The following is a 26308-nucleotide window of genomic DNA, read 5'->3' on the forward strand; positions in this document are numbered from 1 at the left end:
TTATCCAGATTGCGATTTACCTCCTTTTCATGTAGAAGAAGACGATAAATACCATGGATGACACTATTATGAACCCTAATAAGTTAGCTATGATAATTGCAGTCTCGCAGGAACTGTTAAAGAAATCAGCAATCGGAGCGACAAAACATGAAGGAGGCGGTTCCGTGCCGTCGTCTGGCATTTTGCCATCTTCAGATAACCACCGCAATGCAGTTATATTCAAATCCAAGCTGAAATTAAAATTTAAAATTAGATGGAAATAGTTAATTTGAAAATGGCAATATTCACCGTCCGCCTATAATTTCGCCTTTGCTCTCCGAGACGTTGGGCTCGAAGGATCCGACAATGTAGGTGGAATTGTTCAGCCACTGGACTACATGGATTACGGACACTCGAGATGGACCATTCCTGAATTTGATGTGGCCAGACACACCGTTGAAGTCTGTATCACTCAGATGCTTAACAAAACTCCTAGAATTCAAATGATATCAGCAATTTAAAACAAAAGTTTTAGAAAAGGGTTTGTTTACTTTGTGGCCAATGCGGTGTGAAGATCAGCAGCATACGATTGGTTTTCATGGAAGAGTTTGTCCAGTGCGTAAGCGTAGGTCCACACTGCATCATAAGCGTAGCCACCGTAATTGGACATTTCCACCTTTTTGCTTTTGCACTTCTGCTCGTACTTGTTCTTCCAATCGCCCACACTCATTCCCTCCTGCATAGCATCAGAGTCTGGTGCGTAGTAGGCATGGGTCAGAGCCAGGTGGCCGTTGATTGCCTACAATAACCATTCAGTTAATACATATCAAATTAATTGAAATCATCGATAATTGTACCTCGATCATTTGGGCCGTGGTGCACTGGATAGTCTCATTTTTCCTCTTGTTGAAGTGGTCGGTGTCGTACCATCGAGATTGCAGCCAGAGAGGCAAGAACCAGACATAGCCCTGTTTGCTAGTCATCTTTTGCCTGTACGCTTCACACATCACAGTTCGAGCCGCATCATCGTAAACGTCAGCAATGATGATGCGAGCAGATTTGCTCTTCAAATCCTCCAAGTACTGAAATTCGAGATGAAATATACAATTTGGTTTCATTTAATTTTGATTTGAGAAAAAAATGCTCATTTGAATTGTTTAAATAATCAATTATTTTCCATCCTTTCCTACCTGTGACATTGCGAGCTCTCCACGTTCTCGCGGGAACTTTCTATTAGCAACAAAAACAATTCCATTTTGTTGCATGTAGTCCTGCATGTGGGAGATGTACTCTGTATACTTCTGGCCGTCCTCCGTCAACGCTGCCACCCTTTTCCACCGAAGTTTCTCAAGCAAGTTCAAGTAAACATACCTTACAATGACAATTTAATCAAATAAAGTAATTACACGGCAGAAATCTTCACTCACTTGTACTGCTTGTTTTCTCCAATTGTTCTGAAAAAGTAGGGGTACTTTTCTCTATCTGAAAAGCTGGAGCCCTCAGCACTGTAGCTAATGATGACTGTCTTGTAATGCCTCGATACACCAGCCAACGGCTCCACAGTGTCGGAGCAAGCAGGGCCTAGCAATACAAAAGTTATATGGTTTTAGGAGAATAATATAATAATTTTTTTTTTAAATAATTTATTTTATTTATTTTCAATTACCGAGAATTCCAGCTATTTGCTTGTAGTAGGGCAGCCTGATGTAGTCGATGAAGCTTTTCATCACAGTGTCTGCTTGGCATTTGCCATCAAAGGCGTGCAATTGTAACGAGTAGTCTCGCAAAACTCTCGTGTCATTGTTCACAGCCGTGATCGCCATCCAGGCGGCTGAAATTGTCAACATTTTGTATAAATATTTTGAATTATTAACATTTATATGTAGAGACGAACCTGCCATAATACCCCTGGCTGTGTAGACATCGCCACCCATGGGAAAAATGCCTCCGATGTAGATTTTTGTCCGCTCTGAGTCATCGTTGGGCACCCAGTTGCGCCAGAGCTCGTAATTGGCTCTCATCCATTCACAGGCGATGCCTTCATAATTTTCGATGGGACTTTCGTTTGGAATTTTGGCCAAGATGGCTTCGTACTCGGTGGAGTTCAGTTGGAATCTGTGCACAGCCTGAAAATCATAACAAAAATTATTACATCATCAAAATTTTAATATAACTAATTTCATTAGAATTTCCAAAATAATTATGTATATTTTATCCAGATTAAAACAATTTTGTATTTGAAAATGAAATATATTTTGCTACTTGGCTTTAATGATATATAAATTGACAATCTCTGCCCAAATTTAGATATTAAAAGCTCAAAGTAATTTACAAAGAAAAAGAGAACAATAAAAATACAAGAATTATTAATCGCAAAAATTTATTTATTTTATTTACCTCATAGGCAACTCTTGCATTATCCTTCAGGGGCCTCCAAGCCACTTTGACGAATCTGTGGAGGGTGAGTTTGTAACAGGGCCAAGCAGGTGAAGGGTCATCAGGCTCGCAGGCGGGAAAGCTGACAGTCGTGTATTTATTTGCTTTCCTTGCGGTCAAAGCTCCAGGATGCCAACTCAGGGCAACCACGGCCTTTGGAGAGCCGGACAAGTTCAGGCTGTCCGCGAACTGCTCGGCAAGCATTTCCAAATGAGGCCCGACCCAGACCACCCTGACAAAAAGTTTCAGGGCGCTGATTTGCTTGACCACAAACTCGGTGTTTTCTGCAAAGGTCGGATTTGATGTTAGATTCGAAAGAGGTTATCTGCGTTGTTTATGATGAATAGCTGCGTGACTGCTTTTAAAGGGACAAAGTCCACAATTTTATCTCGTACTTGTTTACAAAATCGTGCGCCGAAAAATTTTCAAGAAATGATAAGGAATTTTAATCAAATGTGTTTACGATGTGTAATGAGAATATTATAATTGTCTGGTTTAAGTACATGATATTATTACTTTACACATGAACTTCTGAACTGAGTGTCAAAATTGTTTAAAATTGCCGTTCGGCTATTCTAACGTTTTCCGAGGGTTTCAAATTCATAAAGAAATTCATAAAGAAATAAAACTATTGAATTTTAATTAGAAATTTTTAAACAAACAGACATTTAAAATAAAGCGTCGAATGTGTCAAATATTATCGCGTCCTGAAAAGCGTTCCGCGAAAAACGAGACAATTTAATCCCGAAAATGATAGCAAATAATTACGCGTCTCCGAGATAAAAGCGAAGCACTGAAAAAAAAAACTAAAAAGCGTTGTTTGCGCGACCGGTTGCATCACGATGGGTCTATTTGTGCGATTTGTGCGTACCTGGTTTGTCGGCCAGAAGAGTGGCGCACTTGGCCTTGCCCTTGGCGTTCTGCTGGCACTGGTCGGGCGTGTGCACCCCGTCCACGCAGTAGGCCTTCTTGCAGAAAAAGTCCTTCGTCTTCAAATCTCTTGTGTACTTGGCAAATTGACTGACGTCTTGGTCAAAAATTGTGGTCCACTCGGGCTTGGTGAACAAGCGCCAATGGTCGGGCGGCGGTTGGTTCACTTGCTGGCCCTTGAAGTGGTTCACAATTCCAGTCGGGATGTACCAGGCGAATCTAACGAATTCAATTAAATCGATTGCTACTTAATCTTTTTATTTTTTAATACATAAATTTAAGAAATTATTTGATATATTTCCAAAAATAAAATTATTAATTGTAGATTAATTAAAAAAAAATTAAATAAATATTATATTTATTCGGTGCTATCATATTGTTCAAATTGTACCTTCCAACTGGTCCAGTATTTCCACAGTCTTCTACATCAATTGAGCCCCTAGGAAGTCCACTAGCTAAATGCAAATCTTGATTCGCAGTTAGTGGAATCTCCAGGTTGATCATCGCTTTTGGATGTCTGGAGACAAAAATACGAATCGTTTGTTTAATTAATTTAAAAATTATATGAATTTTATAAAAATTTGAAAAAGCATTTAATTGGTCGGAAATTAATTATTGAGGGTGGCGCGTCTCTTTTACAACGACAACAGCTGCGCTGAGCTAATATTTGCTCACTCGGTCGGGTCGGCACCCATTTCAAGGTTGAACCGAAACAACACAAATTGTTTGCGCCATTCTGTTCGAGTGGTGGATCCGACCGCGAGCGATCTAACATCAATCTGCGCATTTGAGTCAATGCACTTGAGCAGAATGACGTGATCGAGATTATTTCATCTAGCAGGTCCACTCGGTGATTGTCGACTTCCTTTATTTTCATCGCACTGAAATTTGCTTCGAGAGCCGGTGTCCGAAGAAATATGATCATTGAAATTTACGAGCCGTACTTCCCATACAGCCAATCAATGTTTGAAGTTAATTGGTCTCAATAAAATAAATATTTCTTTACTTTTTTCATTGGAAAAAGAACAATTATACGAATACTATAATTTACTCAAAAAAGAATAAAAATTAAAGGGATCTTTTTAATTCATATTAAAAATTCGAAAAAGAAATTTTGTCAAAAATGAAAAATTTTCGAAAAACAGTTCATATTAAAATATAAATTTTTCTTTATTAGAAACAATTAAGAAATGAAATCATGAACAAAATATTCTATACAAATTAAAACTGATCAATAATGGTTTTAAAATGGAAATAATTATTGAATTTGGTACTTACGAGACGTTTTCTTCGAGGGGGTTGTGCAGACCCTCGATGGCTATGGTCGCGTTGCACCCGTCGTCCCGGTCGACCACGCGGACGGAATGATAGCCGAGGACCTCCGTGAGGAAAATGGAGAAGGCTCGGGTGAGCACCATGTGCGCTGGACGGTACGAGCTCTCAAGGGTCAGGTCCAGAGTCTGCCCCCGGTAGAATAGGAACCGCTTCGGGTGGACTTCTGCAATCACAGGAGTTGGAAAAGTTAAGTGAAAAGTTTTCGCGCTCATTCTAAATTTCGGTCACGTTTTCTGCTGAAATGGCTCTCAGGCGCAAATCAAGAGCTCTGTTTATTTAGTCTGACAAAGGCAAACTTTTCTGTCACTCGTGGTGGCGGTCGAGATTAAAAAGGTCGCTTTTCTTTAGGGGAGGAAAATAGAAATCTCTCACAATAAAGTGCGAGTGGCTTTTATCTGCGCGCAGGAAACCACAATTTGAGCGTAAAAAAGTCTTAATTTTCGGCTTCGGAAGGAAGTGGCATGCAGAATGCGCACAAGGACAGGAAATGACCACCGCCGATCGCTTCTGGGGCATGTTTTTGAGCAAAGATAATCCAGTTCGGGGAAAACCAAAAAATGACAAAAGAAAACAAACCCACAAGGAGGTCTTTGTACCTTTTCGACAAGCTTTCAGCCCGAGGACTCACATTTTATAACAACCCATCAAACCCTCTTATAAATTCCTTTTCTAAAAAAACCTTCAATTTCTTTTAGTCAGTAATCGGGAAAAGGAAAATCCAATGAAGGAAAAGCGTCCTTCAATTACGGTTATGCAACCTGCGCAGCACAGAGCGAAAGCGCGTTGCGTGTGAAGTCTATTATTGCGTTTTGCAACTAGGGGGAAAAGGATTGAAAGCTAGCTTCTGTTTTGACATTGACACGCAACGTTCCAGGCTTGAATTATTTTCGTGCTTATTCTGGGAATCTACGCATCTCACACAATTGATACGTAAATGATTTGAACTAATTAAATTATAAAAACAATAATAACCATTCACAAAGGGTGACTTGATATTTTAATATATTATAATTGGGAGTAAAATTAATAAATAAAGAATAATTTTCACTTTCTTCACGCAATCTGACAGATTTAAAATGTCATCAAAAATGATTATTTAATAACAGCTGGACTTGCAAGTATTCAAAGAAAGAGTAAAAATAGAGAAAAAATTTAATTTGTAATCCAAATTATAAATTAATATCTGTGGAGTGATTGCAATTTTATTCATTATCAGCAGAAGAAATAAAAATACTGACCTCTGACGTCTGTGAGACATCTCTGGCCACCAATGGCGGTGTCTGCGTAGGTCTCCGCTATACAAATTAGCAGAATGGAGGCGCAAACGAGCAGCGCCGTGGGTCTGAAGAGGCCCATGGGCTGCATTGCACCTCAGTCGAAGTGGACGATTCCTCTCGAAACTGCAACAAAACGGGAAACGAATTATTAAAAATATAAATAGATAAATTTAAAAAAAAAAGGTTAAATGTAATTTTGGCAAGCAAGAGAGTACAGAGCGATGAAGCACACGACGCCGACGTCGCCACAGTTTGCAATTAGGTTTGGCTCTCAAAGTGAGCTATTGTTGGCAAAATCGTCGCGGCTTCGCTTAATTTTGAAGTGCGGCTATTTCGGGGTGCGCTCGCCACCGCGCCGATCGGGGTTAATGAAACCATCAAATTCAAATATCTGCTAAATGCTCAGACGTTCAGAACTCTCAGTCGATCAGCGCGTTCATAAGATGGATCTGCCGATTTTGCGCCGCGGTTCGAAACGTGTGCTGCAGAGATGTAAGTGCGCAATTAAAAAACAGCCCGACAAGTGAACTTTGCGTGTTGGAACAGCAATAAATAATCCAAAGAAGAAATAAAAGGTGACGTGCAACCTGAGGTGCAAATAAATTAGCATAAAAAGGTGGAAAAGTTCGTAGCGAAAATTAACAATGTGTGTCGACTAATTAAAGCGGTGAACGGAAAGCTTGATTTATTTGATGGACGTGACTCGTCGACGGCGAGATCCGCGTCCGATTTATGTTTGTTTCACAATACACGCCGCACGTCCTTGCATTTTTGCACGTTGGCATCATTTTTGTGCCACTCAGTTTCAAATTCATGGCCAAACTTAATCAAATGTATATATTTGACCAAAAACATTTCGCTTATTAAGAAACACATTGAAGAAAAATAACAATAAGCAGCAGATCTTAATAATTGCAAATTTTATAATTATAAAGAAAAACGAGCAACATGTTTTTGTGTTAATAATAAATTTGAAAACAAAAAACTTTCTTAAATTCCTTAATTTGGAATAAGGAAAAAAAGTTATGAAATAAATCACTATTTTCAAAATTAAAATTTGCCAACAGAATGTCTCACATTTAAAATTTTGAACACTTGTAGAGCGGAAAAGCGGAAATTTCTAGAAATCTCGTGTTGTTTTTATGACGAAAGTGGTTTTAGCAAAACGGATGAGCTTTCGCATTGTAATATGCGATATTACTGTTTTAACCAGTTGTAATGAGAAAGTTTTTGTTCATAACTTAAAAAGTTTTAAAGTGGTTTTATTAGTAATTAAAATAAAAATAAAATTATAAAAAATTCAGCTAATTTATTTTTACTTTTATTATTTCGATTTATCTTGTTTTCCTTTTTTAATTTTTAAATATTAACTATTGAAACCATGACTTTTTCAAATAACATACTGAAAAGTCACCTATTTTGAGAACATATTTATTTCACCAGTCTAGCGATTGTACTAATATACGCCTTGATTACAAATCAAATTGTTGTGTGCTTGCATTTTTTTTATAGTATTATTATTATTATTTATTCTTCTCGGTCAATACAAAAAAATTTTAAATTGGAAAAAAAATGTTGGGGATTTTTTTTTAAATTATATTACTTTTTACATTTTAAATTTATTAAGCAACATAAAAATAGAATAAATAATAACAATGAGAAATAAACAACGTTTCTGCATCCAATTACGGAGCTCCACCCGAGCGATTTCGCAAGCAACGAGCGTGGGTGACGGATTTAAATTTCGGTCGTGGCGTAGCGGGGTGCGGAGTCAGCATTGTGTCTCGCTGGACGGCGTCCAACCTTTAGCTCCGTCGGACGGGCGGACACGTCACGCGCGCGAAACGACATTCCCGACTCGGTTTCGCGATCACATGCCTCATAACAATAATAAGACACGGTGACACACGCGCGCGCGCTGCCAAAAGACAAAAGATGCATCAGAAATCGAGGCCGGGGGTAAATTTAGAAAGTTTGTTTACTTTTTCGGCAGCAGCATTTCCTGCTACTCGAAAAGAGTGCCCGAATTTTCCTAGGCGTTATTATTAAATTATTTTTTTTCCATTCTAGGTGCGCGTGTTTTTCTCTCCTGGCTGGAAAGAGATAGATTTGTTTGTCTGCTGCAAGGGGATCAGGACAATGATCCCGTTTCGTCTGGAGGGTGTGGGAAGAAGACGCATCAGTTCCTTTCCGCCGCTAATAGCACCGGCTCAAATGCGAGAAAAGATGGATCGGGCGTTTATTTTTTTTTGTCCATGCTGACGACTTGATCATTCGCCGCGATGACTCGGGAATTATTTGAAAAGCCTGCCTGATCTCGGAGCACCTCAACCGGAATAATGACGTAAAAAGCGGGCTCGTCACAAATCAATGAGCCAACGCAAGAATATAAGTCAAATGGTTAAATCTGAAAGGGCAGCAAATTTACATTCATTTTTGTTCTTTATATTATAGCACTGTGATAAGCGGTGGACTATTTACATCCGGATCTTTGCCGTTTCCGTTCACGAATTTATAATAACACCATTTCCATGGTGCGGAGGTGTTATGTAACAACCAGAAAACCCACTATATTCGCGCCTTCTCGACTTTTAGGCAGAGTTATGTAACCCTCCAGTCATAAATTAAAAATTAAACCTAATATGTTTACCTTAAAATGGCAATATTGATTTTTTTTGCAATGCTTATAAATAAATATATTCTTTATTTTTTATTGCTCTATTAGTTTAAAACAAAGCAAATATCTGCCCAGATTAAGAATAAAACAATGTTAAAAATTAATACACAAAAATCTATAAAACAGATTGAAAGGGAACGATGCATTAATTTAATTTTAAAATGTCTTTTATTTCTGTTTGTGACGCTTTTGAAAATCTATTTGAATAACTTTATTTTAATAAAAAAAATAATTCTTGAATTTCATTAACTTCATGAAATTTTTATTCGTTTTTAAAAATAAAATAATTTTAAATAAGTGGAGAGTAAATTAAATTAAATATTATTACCGAAATTCGTCTCCAAAATATTAATTTTCCTTTACTTTTCAAACTCGCAAAAGTCCAGGAATATCAACAAACTCACATGATCCACTTATAAATATAGTCCAAATTGAGAAAAAAAATTTAATTTAATTTATGGCAAACGTCAGTCTAGCTCCCTTGAACGCGCAAATACGGCGACGGTGCGACGAAAACAGGTGCAATTAACGCACACAACGGCAGTAATTACTTGATGTGCACGTATGTAGAAGCTGACCCGGTTTCGCGACGGGGAGCGCGGCGGGAAAACAGCAAAGCACGCAATCCGTTGATTGAAATGCAAAACTCCATAATAGAGCGATTAGCGACACCTTTTTCCAAACGGCCCTCGGCGCCGAGAAGTGACTCCATCAATCACGGCTCTGTGCCGGGTGCTCCGTAGTGATGGATGGTGAATTTATTAGTATTGTCGAGAGCAACAGGGCCGACGCCGCCTAATACGTTGTTGATTGTTTGCGCAAATCCAAAGCACGGCAGTTTTGATAAGCTGTGCAACTACAAGTTAATCTACTTAACTTGTTCACACCACAGACTGTAAACTTAAGTCCTTTTTTTTATCAAAATTTAAGCTTTTTTCTGACTTGATGTAAAAAAAAAACATTCAGCTCTATAATTGTTATATAATTACAACCCCTTTTTCAATTATTAGAACCCATAGTCAAAATAATAAAAAATTAATTTAAAGCGATTTAATTTATTTAAATAAATAAGAGTAATAAAAGTTAATTTCTCCAAGAATATCAAATTATTACTCTGTATTGTTTAGCTCTTTTATTATTGTGTTTATTTATTAAAATGTTATCTATTTATATTTATTTAATTTATTGATTATTTTTCTTTTCCTAGATTAGTGAGGAATAAACAAATAATAAAAATAACTTTTTTAATAAATGCATTATTTGGTTTAATAATTATTCCCAAATAAATTACTTTTGATCGGAGTAATTTATGTATCAAGTCTCAATCAATCAACTAACCATGTTAATGCATTACTCAGATTCCTATAGCACATTTAATTAAACTGAGAAATTTCCCCTCTCAAGCCTTCGAACGGTCTAATTGTTTAAAGCGTGTTTCCCCATAATAGGACGTCCACATGTCGCTTAATTACTTATCGTTGTGGTTGCGAAGCTGCTGACGAGAATTGTAAATGATGATTATTGTTGTTATTGCATTTATATATAAATTGAGAGCAACAGGTTGTGTTGTTCGTTCTCGTCTCACTTTGGAGAGCACGCGTGCATTTTATATTGAGCTGCACTTCTTCTTCTTCTTCTTCTGCCTTCTTCATCCTCTTCGTGAATGAATCGACCTAGAGAATTGATTGCCGCATAAATAGAATTACTATGATAATAAATTCTCCCGGCCCGAGTGCATTTGTAAAAGTGAACGCCCAGTATGCAGCTCGAAAACGGATATCCGCGAGTGCATCGCAGAAGAGATAGTTGCGTGCAGCGGAAAAGTGGTCTCGTGCACCAGATGCAATGCAAATTAATCAATGCAGTTTTCTTTATTACAAATGATGATGAGCAGCACGATCACGAGACGGCGTGATGGCAATTAGGGGCTGATTTTAATTCGTGCTAGAGAAATCGTGCCGCAAAACGGATATGGTGTGCAAATTTTTTTGTTTAAATTTTGCAATCATGCTGGGAAAGATTCCTCTGGGATAATAAAGATAGAAAGCTTTCACAACGAATTAACCGTGACTTGTAATAAATAACTTCACTTTATTGTAAAGAGAAAAAGTACTAGAACGTCAGAAGGTAAGAATATCTTGTACAGCTTTTTGTGGGAAAATTGCTGAAAATTTGTAGAACAAAAATGATGTTCCATTTTAAATTCAAGAAATTGATATAAAATTATAATTTAGATTAGCGCGTGATGAAAAAATAATTGATGAATTATTAAAATTGAAACTTGAAACAGCAAAATCCAATAAATAAATTTATGGACTTGTAAATTATAAGAAAAAAATACAATTAAAATACAATAAAAATAAAATTAAAAAAAAATCATATTTTTCGGTTTAATTTAAATATCAAATTATTATTTATGCTAGTTAGATTTTTTAAATCAATCTCAATCAGAAATAAATGGTATTATTCAATGGCTTCTAAAAAATTATTTTGCAGCATTAAAAATCGTCTGCACATTACATTTGCAATTTCCGCCATCTGCTTTGCCCGCCGCAGTCAAAATTCGCGACCGGCCTGGCCAAGAGTGACCTTCGTGGCTAATTGATCGCATCGCTTGGCGCGCATCTACGCCTGGAAAATGAGGAATTTGCAAAGGGCGTGGCCGGACAAACCGCTCAACAACCGGTCGGACAAAATAAATACCCCTATGATACTTTTTGATTGATGGTTTTGGAATATTTTCGGTCGTTGGCACTGCTAAAGCTCCAATTGCGTTTAAAAACTTCTTCAAGCAACATTTTTAATATTTAACTAGGCTATAAAAAAAACTCTAGTCTCACTTTTATTCACAGAGGAGTGGTCGCAGACAATGGGGGATGCCATGGTGGCTGAAAAAGAGGTCGCCTGGCTAATAAAGCCGAGTGTTGTTGTCGGTCGGGGCCTCTTTGGCAACGTTTGCCTTGCAATTAATGCCATCGACAATAACTAATCGCTCCCCATTTTTCCACAGACCGTGAAATGCCAAAGAATAAAGTCTGTGAATTTCCATGGGGAAGTACGTGGTGGTTGAAAAAATGGAGGTAAAAAATATATAATGCACCACTTTCATTAAATTTGTTTATCTCAAATTTAAAGGATTTTCCTTGTAAGATAAGAAATTACGCGTGGTTAAAATAGTCAATAATATTTTCAACGGAAATACCTTAAGCCACATTTACCATAGTCATGGGAACTATACGGATATAGTTTTCAATCCTATTTTCATCCATACCAGGAAAAATTGAAGATTTTGTAAATTTATTTCTTCAATAATTCTGCTAACACCACCAAATTTTGAAAATTCTAAATTAAAACAGAAAAAATATCACCATCTCATTTGGATATTTTACGTTTTTTAGTTGGCAACTTTTAATTTCTAGTTTCATTCTTGTCTTTATTTATTCAAGGAGAAAATCTCTGGCATTTCCCTTCAAATTAAATGTCAATAACACGTGCTCGCTATTCTCCTCGGCTGATTATTGATGAAACACACTCCAATTTCAAAAACAAACAATGCGGTTTAGAAACTTAGCGTCCGCACAGAATCAACCGAAATGCCAAATTTAGCGGACGTGCCCACGCCTCGAGTTCGCAATAATAATATAATTTTGCCGAGCCCGGCGCTGAAAGCTTTCAGAAATATTCGCGTTTGCGCCAATTTCACCGCCTTGAACAAAATTGACTTGGGTCGTGCCATCGGCAACGCTTTTTGCAAGATCAAAGAGTTAAATATTTGCACTTACTGAGTGGAACAAATTGATGAGATACGTGACTTTTCAATATCTGCTGATTCTATCAAGAAAATGACAAATCGGCAGCGGTTTTTTGTTTGCTACACATTGACCTCAACTGATATCAACCTTTTGTGGACTCTTGAATGGTTTCTAAAAACTCTTCACCCACCAGATAATTTTCATTAAAACCAAAATTGAATTTGATTTTAATTTGTGGAAATTTTTAATTACAAACAAATATTTACTAGTGAAAATAAATCCATTCTGAATTGAAGAGTTTGTAAATATAAAAATTCGCACACCATTGTGGAAATTAAATAAACACAGCTGCTGGTTGTTGATTTTTAATTAAAAAAACTGTTGATGAACAGTGAAAAAATTAGATTACAGTCATGACAATAGCAATTAAAACTTAACAAGAAGTAGCGCGTTTAATTATTATTTATTTTTTTTATCGTCCCAAAATTCCTGCAGTGATACAATTATAAATTTGGGCAGATCCATATTTTCGCCACCTGCGTCTCACTAGCCTATAATTTGAGAATAATTTTATAATTTCCTCTACGTGCCAAAAAAAACATCCTTGAGTGGCCTAATTACTTTCCGTAAATCAAATTGCAAATGAGGAACGGCCTTCAATTGTGATAAATTCGCACTCTCGACTTCCTTCAGTACTAAACAAAAATATTAAAAGCAATCCACTCTCTGGCAGGGCGGGGCGGCCACTTGCAGAGGAATGTTGCGTTATAGAGGCGCCGTTTACCTCCTTGCTCTGTTTTTTTCCCGCACCGAGGTCGAGTCAAGGACGAGTGCACTTTTATTCGCCAAATGCATCTCGCTTAGTTTCTTCCCGATTTAGCGAGCCGTGCATGGGTGGAGTTGGAATAACAATTAATCTCGCGACGGAAGGCTCATTAGTCGGCGTAATTACCGAGGGCCGGCTGCACGTTGTGGCGAAACGAAAATGACCTAGCGCAACCGGCAGCGTTTTGTGCACCACAACAATGAGCAGCCGTCACTCTCGCATGCAGAGATGAGCCACTTTTGTTGGGTTTCTCTGCTTCCAACGAGAAGGAGATTGACGAGACAGATTATGTACTCCTTCTTCTCGCAGCACGTTTCGCGGAAAATGACTCGCAATTCTTTTGAAAATCTTTGTTTACGTTACGGAAAGATTGTAATCAGATAATTGAATGCATTTAAAATGAATGACGAATTTAAATAAGGCTGTGAAACGTGTGTAAATTTATAACGATTTTTGGATTGAGGTGGAGATGAGAAGCAGAAAAATTATAATTCCTGATCAAATTGTGAGATAATAATACTAGATTTTTACTTCATTCGTAAAAAGAACTGGAATTATACTGAATTGAGTTTAATTTCCATCTTAACAAATTTTTTTTTCAGATTAAAAGCTGCACTTGCAATTAATACTAAATTAAAAAAAAAAATAGTTTAAAATGCTGTAAAAATGCTTTTCACTGCAAATTTTCAATTCGGAAACATAATTTCATACTTCAACAAAAATAGTTTTTTATATGTCGACGTACAGAAATCATTTTTTTTTTATGCGCCTAATATGTGATGATGCCACAGGTGCTGCCATTTCTTCACATTTTGTATTTTTTCTTCCTTACATTTTTTACTTGATTTTTGATAGAAAAAAATAATGATGGAGATACACAAAAAATCTTCCTTAAGCAGCTTTGAAATCATTTAATAACATTCCATCAAATGTTACATAATTGAGGAAACAAAATCCATCAAAAAGGCGTTTAAAAATTATTAGATTTCCGTTTCATGACGAGTGCAATTGGCAAATTTTAAAATGAAATAACTTGTTTGAAAATTTACTTTTTCCATGAAAATATTCCAAAATTTGACCTAGTTTTGTATTTGATGAGAGAGTCAGTGGACTTTTTCTCAGACCTTCTAGAATTAAACACTGTTAAGTCTTTTAAATCCTTTTTTCATTCCTCGCGTTAAGCGAGTGTACGAAGGGCGCATAATTTACGAAGCACGAAATCTCCTCTCTCGGCGTCAGTTTCACGTTCCGCTATTTGCATGCACGAAAGGCGCTTTCGTCGGCCGGCAATTTCGGCCCCAGAGACGTGCGCTCGTTCAAAGTTTAAACAGCAGAGCACCGAGAGCTTCACCATTGCTGCGGCCGTGTTCGCCAAGTTTTTGCAGCCCGCGGGCGTCTCGCGATCGATAGCGCTGCGCGAAAAATTTCCAGACGATTTATTGGAGAATTGGCGCGCGTTTGGCGTTATGAGAAAATTATTCTAATGTACCAAAGGTCAACTGCTTCACATCTCTCGTCGGGCGCAGCGCGTGAGAAGCTGCGTCGGTAACAACAAGAGCGCGCGCGGCCTTCAGGAAGAATAAGAAAATCCATGCCAACAACAGCAGACTTCCGCGAGCAAGCGTGCGAATTATAAGTTGCCGTGGGATTGAATTGTGCGCAAATCGAGATACTTTTTCATCTGCTTGTTTTTGTTTTGTTGCATATCTGCAGGTGAATATTACCGAGTTGATTAGCAAGTTGCTATGGAGAGAAAACATCAAATTAATTGCACTGATTTAAAAAAAGAAAGCAGTGTAAAAAAAATTGAAATTTACATGAAATTTGCAGATTCTATGATGAACAGAAAGTGGTGTTTATAAAGGTACTTTCACCCAATTCTAAACTGATATATCAATTCCAGGCTTCTTTTATCATCCACATTCAAGAATACTAATGAAAAATTATACAAATTTTTAACAATATAATTGACGCATGCAACTGATTATTACAATTAATTTCACGCTTTGAAATTCAAAGATGGATAGATAAATTAGCAAAATTTGATTTGTTTTAAAATTACTCATTATTTATATTTCACAAAAATATTACTCAAAATAATTCCTTAATGAGAAGCTCATACTAAATCTTCACATAGAAAAATGTATACTCGACTACAAAGAGATCAAAATTGAAATTTTATATGTCGAACTACCTTTTGATTTTAATTTACCAACAAGAACGTAGTATGATGAAATTATTATCAATGTTTTTAACCAGGCAAATGTTGACAAAAATTTATATTAGAAAATGTGTGAAAGAAACCATTTTTTTTTCAATTTTCCCAATTAATACCATTTTTCTTAAAGTGTCTCCATGGAAATTGCAAATTACGCCTAAAAACCAATGCTAATGTTTAGAAAAATTATCATCAAAATTAATATTTTAGCAGAATCCCCTCCTTAAAAAAGTAACAACTTCTGCGTTGTCTTTATTTTTTAGCAGGAAGAATCTTACTTAGAACAGCCGCTACTTTTTTGGAGCAAACGAGAGCAGTTTCTCTGCTCATTACAAAAAGAGTTTGACGCGTTCTTCTTTGTAAAATAATATTTATTTAGCGTCTGCGGCGCCAAGTTAACGAGTGAGCGGAGAACAGGTCCGCGAGAAGTGGCGTCCTTGAGGCATTTAAACGTCTCTCATTTGTTGGGCGCCGGAGGAGCGCCTCTTTTTTCTCCTCCGTATCGCACCGACTTCACCAAAATCCGACTCGTCAATTAGCATCCGAATCAGAAAAAAAGCCACCGTGGGTTATTTTTTTTTTTCTTACGATTCTTCCTTCTCCGTCTCAAATGCTTTGAAAAATGAGACGCAGTTGCGCTCACGCTAATGAGCGTTTTAATCCCGAGGGCAGGATTAACTCTGCACGTTTTGCGCGCTTTATTTTTCGTCATTAATTAAGCCGAAATTTCGGTGTTGTGCGAGCGGTGAAAAATGGATTGTCGAGTTACACGCTAATTACGCGACGAGTTGATGCGAGAAAATGAAAGACGGCTGATTGATTGCGAAAGGCACGCGCACGACGGCAGTCGTGAAATGAAACCAGCACGTGGTTCGCACTTCGATTCAATTAGATTCACTTCCAATTAATTTTAATTGAGTTCTCCGGATTTCCTCTGGGATATGCACAAACAGCAGACAGAAATGAATTTAATCATTAATTTCAATTAAAATCAGTGGACTTATTTGGCATTACAAAATTTATGAATCTATAAATATTGATGATAGTCATTAATCGCACAGAAAACATTGGAAATTCAAAATTAATTTTCCCATCCATTAAATTTTACGTTGATTTATTTCAATTAATATTTCAACAAAAGTTCATAATTAATCTTGAAAAGTTAATATGCTCAATCAAAAGTTATGTCCATAATATTTTCATTCTGCAGTATTTAAAGTGGATTTGCTAATTGAGTCTGCTAGAGGCTGTTAAATTTCCACACAAGTGCATTCAAGGCGCCGCAAAAGCGCTTTGCAAAAGATTATGTTTGTTGTTTTATGATGTGCAAGCTGTAATTACGGTGCACAATTACTTGCAGCATTTGATCCTCAACGAGCTTGAAAATCGCAACACCCGCACGAGCGCGCTTGCCATAATGAGTTTTATCAAATAAGAATCAACAACTGGAAGGATGGACAGACGCTTATTCCTATATACAGTCCTTTGCGATGTCTATCAAACAATTCGGTTAAACTTGTAAAAATTAAACATATTCGTATTACTAGTTTCCATAAATTGGAATTTAATCATTGCCATAGTTATTTGTTACATATTATTGTTCTGCCAGTACGATAAAATATTTTTAATTAATTTATTACTTCAATTATTCGTAAAATTAAATTGTTTATTTACATAAATATTGCCAGAGATTTTAATGAAGTAATATTTTTTAGAATTAAACCAAGTGTATTGTTAAATAAAAATATGCTTCATCAAATTTACACTCTTATGTAATATACAGATTTCTTTTGTTTTGTTTTTTCGGCGGTATACATTTGTCCCCGTGGCACCAAAAATGAAATTTGAAACCTCCATTCTCTTTCTTTGGCAGTGGCGCCGCCGCGACGAAATGAGTTGTTGTACACGCACAAAGGTGTACTTCTACGCAGTAGGTATAAAATAAAAAAAAACTGGTCCGTTGTTCTGCAGCAGACGAAATTCAATCTCGCCTGGAAAGGTCACTTTTATTTCATTTGGCTCTCTTCCGAAAGTAGCGCGGAATTGAATTAACCCCCGAACGCAATTACAGGAATTGGTTGCGAAGGATGGTCGTAGCGCGGTTTCCTCCAAAAGTTATCGCTCGCCAAAACAAACATCCATTAGCGCCCAAGGTGTGACGTCACCGAGACTTTCGCAGCAGCTTTATTGGTATTATTCTTATGAGTCTGTACAAAGTTGCACATTCATAAGTGAAACGAGTTTCGCAAGCCAGACTGTGTGCGCAGTAAATTACATAAATGTCGGCTGCAGACAAAATGCACTCAGAGGCGGCTTCTCAGATTTGAAAACTGGAATTCATTTTTGCCCACATTGAGAGGGAGCGAAGGACTTTGCAACTTTGTTGCTGACGAGAGAGAGAGAACACTTCTGCATCTCTTTTTTCATCAAGTGAAAATCCACTTATATGGTAACAAGAACTTGAAAATACAAGAAAAGCATTGCACAGAGTCAAAGACTGCAAATTAATCATTAAACATTCAAGATATAAATTAAATTTATTACTTAATTTACTGGGTATTATTATCTATGCTGAACAATCAAAAATTTATTTCAATAATTTCTTTGAAAATCAATATTTTAGTTTTAAATACGAAAAAAAAAATTAATTTTATTCAGTCGGTGAAAGTGCTTGTTGTTGAAATTTACGCCATTAACTCCGTCGTGGCGAGTATGAAATTACGAAGAGCACAGAAGTTGATGGGCGCTGTCATAATATTTACCCCTTGCTTGGAGAACGCACGCAAATTGAGGACCATCTCTCGCCAAAATTTTCCGCCCACTCGGCCCGACATTGCTCGCCTTTTAGTCATCAGGATTTATTTATTTTTTGTCCCCGCCAAGGTGAGGCACGCGGTCCGAATTAAAGGCTTTGTTTTTATTTTGGTTCGTCTCTTGGCACCTGTTATTGCTGTGGCGGCGTCTTCGTTCTTTTAAATAATTTTTTTTTTACTCGGCGCGCCGGACAGATTAAAAAAAGAAAATGCGAGCTGCTTCAATTCGGAATTTGTGAACTGCGTATTTTTACTCGTCGGTGCCCTCGATTTTTGCGTGTGCTAAACTTGAAATCGGAAAGAGAGGGCGGCGACAAAACCTGCCGGCTTACTTTCATTTGAATATTTCCTGCTAAACAGCAGCACACGTCGCGGCTCTAATTAAGCGTGCAGGGCCCCTGGCCGGGCCTCTCGAATACGCCCCCTCGGAAACTTGCTTTATCAGTCGCGCTGTGTGCCAATTTCTCTATAATTCGCCACTACAATAACGAATTAGGAGATTATCTAGTTCTTAAAAGTTTTACGTAAATCTATACAATTTGGAAATATTTACTTTCATATTATTTCAACTGGTTCTCAGAGAACGAAATAATTTAATTAAATTAATTATTATTATTGCTATTTATTTTTTCCAATTTAACTTTTTATAAACTATTTGTTTGACAAAAAGGAATTGCTGCAAAAAAAGGCCCCACCACTACAAAGAATTTTGACAAAAGTTCTAAAATCAAAAAGACGTCATTTTTTTTTAAATATAATTTCATAAGCTTTTAAGTGGCCGGTGAGGGAAAAATGCTGGGATAGATAACGAATTTAATCAATATTACTAGATTACTAATTATTAATTTCATAAATTTTAATTATTTTTGTTACTGAAATTCATCTTAACTATTATTTTCGTGTCTCCGGAACTTTCCAAGATAAAATTGGATTTGAATTCTTTTATGCTTGAGGCTCTGAGCCAAATAATTTAACAGTTAATTATTCTAATTTTAAAACGTTATTAAAGAATTATATTTTATAATAATGAACGCCTTCCCTACAAATGTGACAAAATTTTAAATTATAGTTATTTTGGAGTAAAAGTATACATTTCAAACATTTTGCGCAGTAAATCAATTAGCAGCGACTGTCACTCTTCAAGGGCTCGCAGTGTCTTCAATTAGAGTTGAAAATGACTCGGTACTTGACTTGACGTCAGCAAAGATACCCTTGCGGCCCCGTGGTCTATTATTTGCCTGAGTGGAGTACAGGAAGCCGTTTCCATCTCAGCGCTGGCCATCTCTTCGTTATGGGAGTGACCGACCTTACAGCCAAAAATTACGATTCCGGCCCACATAGTTGCGAAGGCCGGCCGAGAATTAAAGACACTTGGCTCCCTCTGGAGCTGCCGAGAGCCCTGCCAAATCTCGGTCTTACGCAATGGTAAACAATAATTGCCCATAGAATGCATCTGTCGCCACGAGATAAGAGGCTAATAATAGGGACGTCGGGCAAACACGGTTGACATTCGCGCCGGACGGAAATAGCGCAATAATCACTGCAAATAAAATGCGGCGGTGGCAACGAACGGTCGACAATTCCTCGTGACTCACTCGCTTTTTGCTCGACTTTGTCTATTTCGAAGCCGGAAAGGTCAAAAGGCGATCCGAAGAAGCTGCTTCGATTGGATTGATCGACGACACAATTCGATCGGCAGCACTGCAATGTGCGGCGTAGGTGCGAGAAATGAAACCCGCCTGCGTCTTTCGCAATCGGGCTGCCGATTGAAAAAAAAGGACAGCGCGTACGACGCCACTCGATTGCACAACTCGCTCAATTTATGAATTCGTTTATTGCGACTTGCAGGCGGCTCGATTCATGAAAATCGTTAAAATTTATACTTTCGGATTTATTCAAACCTTGTTCTGAATGGCATCAATGTAACTCATTTTGAATAATGCTCTGCTTTGTTCGAAAGCTGCAAAAACTTCAAATTTGGTTTCATATGCATGAAATTTTTTTAATAATTTTTATTTATTTAAAAATATAACTTGTTTATTTAGTATTAAATTTACTAGTAAAAAATTTACGGATTTATAGAGTTTGGATCAATTTTATTTGAATAAAAAGTTGTCCTCAATTCAGAATATATTTTTTTTGTCTTATATAATTTTATCTCCCTCTGTTTAGTGACCAAATAAATCCAAGCAATATTATGCTTCCAGAACAAATTTAATGAATTTCATTGCACAATTTATCACTTTCTGGAAAACACTGTACCCTTCATTCCAAACTCGTGACTTTTGACAGATTGTCCGCTTCTAGAACGTTTGACGGTCCGAAATTCCATGAACGGCCAAAATCCAAGGGTCTCTTTATTCCTCGTATTGGAAAACAACATCACGGGTTTCCGGCAGTCACAGATAACGCGCAAAAGCAGATTGGAATGAATGGTTATTAATTATTCCTTTGCTGCCCTTTCTTTCTTTCTTCACCAGCGCACTTTCTTGCTCACAGTAGAAAGCGAATAGAGACATTCACGTTACGAGTCATGCGGTGATGCAGCTCGGCTAATATTATTACACGAAACGTCGCCGACCGAGCGACCGAGTGAGCGAGCGAACGACGACGTAGTAACCTATTTAAATAATAACAACACACCATTGGCGGTTCAAGTTTTAGCCAAGACACCAAATGATTTACACCTAAAATTTTTAATTTTTAAAATGAGGAGAAAAAACGGGACGATTTTTTTTCATTTTGGAATGTCAAGGGGAGAAAAGTTATTTTGGAGTTCGGAGAGGGAGAACAAGGCACCTGCTGATGCACTTCTTCTCAGCGTCATTCGAGTGCGCAGTTGCATACTATTTTATTTTTGGTTCCACACTCTCGTGTTTATGAATCAAAATAATGCCGGCGCGTCCAAAGGCGAAATCGGCCTCCAGTTCAACAACCCCGCTGGCGCAACACAAAGGTTAATTTAAACCCCTTGGAAGAGACTCGAATATTTATGCACTCGGCGCCAAAGGCTGCCAGAGAAAAATTCCATGGCAGTTATAGAAATAGAGTTGCATTATTTTCATGTGAACAAACAACAAATTTCGTCAGAATTAAATTGCCACCAACAGAATTTTATAATTATTAGAGAAAAAATAAATAAGCTCTGCAAACTTTGATTCTCCAAAAAAATGGTAAAAATTATTAATTTAATAGAAAATTCCCAGCAAAAGTTTTTTTTCTCGTTACTGATGTTCATAGAGACAAATTAATTTTAAAATTTCATATTAATAAAAAATTAAAAATACATTTAAAAAAAGAAAAATCGCAATTAATTAATTTTAATGCTTCCCATAAAGCCAAATCAAAATGCAAATTTTCCAGCCTTGCATTGAAAAGTTTGTGTTTATTGTTGTATTTTTTATATCGCTCTTTTGTATCAGTTGGTTGTCGTGGCTAAATTTGGCGATTTGGGGTCGCCGACAATTGGGTCAGCGCGGCTCACCTGCGCGCGCCCTCCCCATGCAAATTAATCGGCTCCCTCTGCAGAGCGTAATGGGAACGCGCGCGGTCTTTGTGATCGGTGCGTGTGTCCCGTATATTCGCACACATTTGCATAAGATATATAGAGCAAACAGCACACGCTCTCCAAATTGGATGAGTGCTGGGGAGGTCGGATCCGAGACGCGTCAGCAGGGAGGGAAATGTAAGCCTCGTTGGCATGCAGATTACAAACGAAAAACCCGGTCTGGTTTATTGGCTCGGATCTTTTTCCGACTCGACTGGAAAAGCGTGGTGAAATTTGATATTTCGTTTCTGGCAGCGCGCAGTGTGGCTTTTCAATGTTATTGCTTTTCCCTACAAAAGAATAAAAAGCATTTTTTTTTCATGTTTCAATACTCTCTGCTTTTGATGCCTTTTCTTTGAGCAATATCTAGAAGTATTCACTACAATGAGACATTTTTGGCTGACAAAGTCTTTTGTCTTGTTCTTGGAAAAGCTTCCGCTTCATCTTTTAGCTGCATGAAAATATTGACCTTCTTTTATATATTATTTATTTTATTTATTCGTTCTCTATTCTTTAATAAATGTACGTCGTTATTATACGAGCCGCTTAATTCTTCTTATTTTCAAGTAATTCTTCTCAAATTTTTAATGTTTAATAGTAATTTCTTATTGCTTTCTATTGGAAAAACTCAAAACGTTGCAGTTTCATATAAAACTAACGAATATTTGCATCTCCATTCAAGCAGATATTGCCTTGTATTACAAAAATAAACTCTATTTTCAACTGTTTTGAAAACGTTTTTGTTCTAAAATAAACAACCCAATGTTCCCCTTGCAAATTATAATTTTATAATTCACATTTGAGGGTGGAAAACTCTGGGAAAACTGTTAAGGGAATTTTTTCTGTAAAGTAAAATTTGTGATTTTTTTTTTTTTATTTCCAGCAATTAAAATACAAATTTTATTCTATTTCTTTGTCAGAAAAAAAAAGAAAGCAGTTTAGTGTGTGTGCATGTGCGTTACTTCAAACTGCTCCGTTTATTTACTTTTTCTCGGCCACTTTCAAGCGCAGCATCTGCTAAAAATTCCAAAGCACACACTTTAAACGACCGCGCCAATAAAGAAGAAATTGCACAACTTTGATAATTTGCAACTTTTTAGCTCTCAAGTTTTGATCGCCTGCCTGCGTCGTATACGTTCTCCTGGAAAAGCCCCAAGAAGATTGTCACTGTGGCTATAATTTTCGAGGCGGCCAACGAGGCGGTTCGTGTGAGAGTCTCGCAGAATAAATTACTCGAAAAATAAACGTGAACGGGCGCATAAATCGTGCGATTGCGGCTCGGGCGACAGGGCTGCCCACCGCCGTTTGTCGCGCAGGATGAAAGCGACACTCTCCGACGAGCAGGATGGCCAAATGCAGCGTGACAGCTGCTAATAATTATTATTGGCTCAAATATTAATGAGCGGATGCGAGCGATGTTGTTCTAGTGCCGCGACTTTTGACATCTCTCTCGCTGCTGTTGCCATGCGCTGCTCGCGGCTGATAAAAAAAAAATTAATGAATGGTCCGACCGGGCAAAACAAGATTTTCGCTGAGACTTGAGCGAGAGAGATAAAGAAAGAGATTCGAAATCGCCTCTTTCGAGGCTGTAAATAAGACAGAATATATAAAGCAGTGATTTATTTTTTACAAGGCAGACGCGGCCATCGCTTTGGTCTTTTCCTTCCTTTATAGGCCTACACGTGCGGTAGGTGAAATTCAGCCGCAGCCGGTTCTCGCGTGCTCCCCGCTCCACGCACGCAGATAGTGAAATGATAAAAAGAAGCACTATTGTACGATTCTTTATATATTCGGTCAAAACACAAACAAAGGCGAAAAGAGGCGAATGAACTAACACGTGTGCTAACACTTGGTCTGTTTATCATGTGATGTGGAATAAAAAAAAAATGAAAATATAAAAATTACTAATTTATCATCTAAAATTAATTCATTTGTTTCAAATTAATGAAAGGAATTATAAAAAATTTTGCCAAACCTGAAAATAATTTTAATTAATCTTCTATACCTATTTTCCCTCAAAAGCTTTGAAATTGAAAAATCTCACAAAAATACAATTAATAAGAGAAAAATATTAATATTATATCAATTGATTCAAATTTGTTAAAAATTTAGACTTTGATTTTAGTTTTCCAAATTTTTTTTTTTTTTTTTTAAATTAGCATATTCAAAACAAATAACTAAAAATAACAAAACAAATTTGGCTTGTGTTATGACAAGTATTACATAATTAAAATTAAAGTTTATTTTTTTGTCACGCCATTGTAAATTATCCACATTAAGCCTTCCGTGCGGAAATCCCATAGCACTACTATCAGTGTGGTTTGCGAGAATGCCATTGTACATCAATTAATTCAAATCCGCGAGGCAGCCGCCCGCGTCTTGTGTATAATTTACGTCCAGGCAAGTTCCAAAGTGCTTCTTTTCCCCAAACAAAGTCACTCGGCAATGCTCGTGCGGTTGTGCATGCGAGCCGCGAGTGATTTATCGTCCGCGAGTGCTGCTCGTTTTGAGTTCGTGTCGGCGCCGAATTTGCGTGCAGCTCTTGATAGGGACCTCGGAGACGCCGCTATCGGCCCTGCCGCAGCAGAAAGGCCTATTAACACTTTCTTCCTTTGCTTATCTGCCAAAGTGCAGCTAGTGTGTTTATTAGCCGAGGCTGCTGGTACAATAAAAGAGCCATTCTGCAGTGCTCTCTGTCACTCTTAGCTGCTCCACATTTAAATGGTGCTTTCCGCCTCCGCGTGCACTGTTATCTCCGCCGCGACACAGTTCGCATGCACAGAGCGAGAGCAGAACAGAGGAAATTCGTGGACATGAAAATTAATTCGGAGAAGTCTGAAGACAGTGTGCTTTTTGCAGTTCTTCTTGAAAAGAGAGCTTAAATATCGATTTAATTCAATGAATAAGACTTTAAAATTCCATTCTAATGTATTATTTCTAAAATGCTAGAGCTTTTAGAATAAAGTTTGATAATTATAATCTGGGTTTTAAAATTAGTAAAAATTTATTTTAAATTTAACAAAATAATAAAATCATGTACAGGCATTTAAATAAATAAAAAATTAAGAATAATAAGAATGAAAATAAAAATAATTAAATTATATAATAATAAAATAGTCATAATATTTAAAAATTTGATACGAGAATATGTCATTTTGTTTCTATTCAAAAAATCAGCAGTTAAAATTAGCCCCATAAATGTGATCAACAAAAAGCAGCAGTTACCAAAGGTTATCATGCTACAAAGCCAACCGACAGATTTAGGCGCAAGTTGCAAAATTAGGCCTAATGAGGGACGCCCGCCAAACATGGACGTCATCACGCAGCTAAAGTGCTGCCTGGAAACAGCAAGGTCGCTATAAGAGGCGCCTCCGTCTCCACTCATCGAACTTTGATCGAATTAATAAACAGGCTCCTCTTAATCGGCCGTAAATTCGCGCGGCCTCTGACGCGACGATAAATCTTGCGTTGAAAAGCTGCGGTGACAATAAAACAGGTCGACAGCAGCCTTGGTGGAAAAACAAAGAATCGCGAATTTTCCTCACCAAGAACAAGGACCTCCGCTGGCTCGCAGAGTTATTTATTTTGTTAACTCGTCCGCTAACACTCAAAATTCGCCGTGATAAATTGTTAAAAAACAAGAAATACTAACAAATGACGCAGGTGTTATGTAAGTTCGAGAGGAAGGAAAATCCCAGGCTTTTAAAATACAGGCGAAAAAAAAATAAAAGTGAAGCGTTTGTCAAGAGAGGGAGATTGACAAAAAGACTTATTTTTATTTAGCATGCAAAAAAATACAATTCACACGTGGCCAAAATTTTTATGCTAAATATCTCCGTCATTTGTGATTGTAATATCTAAAAATTATTCGCAACATGCTTCAGCTGTATGTCTTTAAAGTTGACTTGCAAACGACTGGGACGATATTTTGGTCCCTGACGAGATCAATTATAATAATTGAACTTGTCCAAGCGAAAGACAAACACCCATTAGAGAGCCAATAAAAACGTCTCTGATCGCTTAAAGAGGAAAACAGCTTTTCGCTTTCCCGGCGCCTTTTCCGCTCCGTCAACTTTAACGTGGGTCGACAGGTGGGCAAACTTTTTGAGTTTTTTTTTTTCACTTCGCCATTCAACTCGCCTCATTTCGCCGACTGAATTTATGACGAGCGAGGGAGATATGCAATTATCATTCATATACATGAGGTGCGGGGGAGCGTGAAATTTGCATTCGGCACTTTTGCCCATTTAGATTCAAGACGAGAGTTGTTGCCGGGCGAAAACAGCCTTAAGAGACTCTAGCCGTTGTGAATAAATAATGGACTGGCGTGCGAAAATAATTAATCAAATTCCATCTGAAGCTAAAGTGGATTTGCCTAATTTGAATTTTCCGCCATATTTGCATTACAAATAAAAAAATCAGCAACAAATTCACAGTGAGATAAATATAAATATATAAATAATGATTTCGCTTCAAATTTAGGTGTAATTTTTTGTCCCATCTCACACGATACAATTG

General features: G+C 37.2%; 1 protein-coding gene across 2 annotated transcripts in view; it reads right to left on the reverse strand.

The window, feature by feature from the left end:
- LOC132202741 (receptor-type guanylate cyclase gcy-19-like) overlaps positions 1-26308 on the reverse strand; it is a 92890-nt gene that overhangs the window by 2060 nt on the left and 64522 nt on the right. The window contains exons 2-14 of one of the 2 annotated variants that reach the window (XM_059629885.1): positions 5919-6080; positions 4624-4843; positions 3737-3862; positions 3287-3564; positions 2377-2699; positions 1874-2105; positions 1646-1810; positions 1407-1560; positions 1170-1350; positions 837-1061; positions 531-778; positions 289-471; positions 21-230 (exon numbers count right to left, since the gene is read on the reverse strand). In XM_059629885.1, the coding sequence (XP_059485868.1) occupies positions 21-230; positions 289-471; positions 531-778; positions 837-1061; positions 1170-1350; positions 1407-1560; positions 1646-1810; positions 1874-2105; positions 2377-2699; positions 3287-3564; positions 3737-3862; positions 4624-4843; positions 5919-6045 (2672 nt within the window). In that variant the 5' untranslated portion in view covers positions 6046-6080. The remainder of the gene's footprint in view (positions 1-20; positions 231-288; positions 472-530; positions 779-836; positions 1062-1169; positions 1351-1406; positions 1561-1645; positions 1811-1873; positions 2106-2376; positions 2700-3286; positions 3565-3736; positions 3863-4623; positions 4844-5918; positions 6081-26308) is intronic. The other variant, XM_059629886.1, reaches the window with a different exon arrangement.

Source organism: Neocloeon triangulifer, unplaced genomic scaffold, assembly GCF_031216515.1.
Source record: "Neocloeon triangulifer isolate White Clay Creek 2 clone unplaced genomic scaffold, ASM3121651v1 ptg000015l, whole genome shotgun sequence".
Lineage (NCBI taxonomy): Eukaryota > Metazoa > Arthropoda > Insecta > Ephemeroptera > Baetidae > Neocloeon > Neocloeon triangulifer.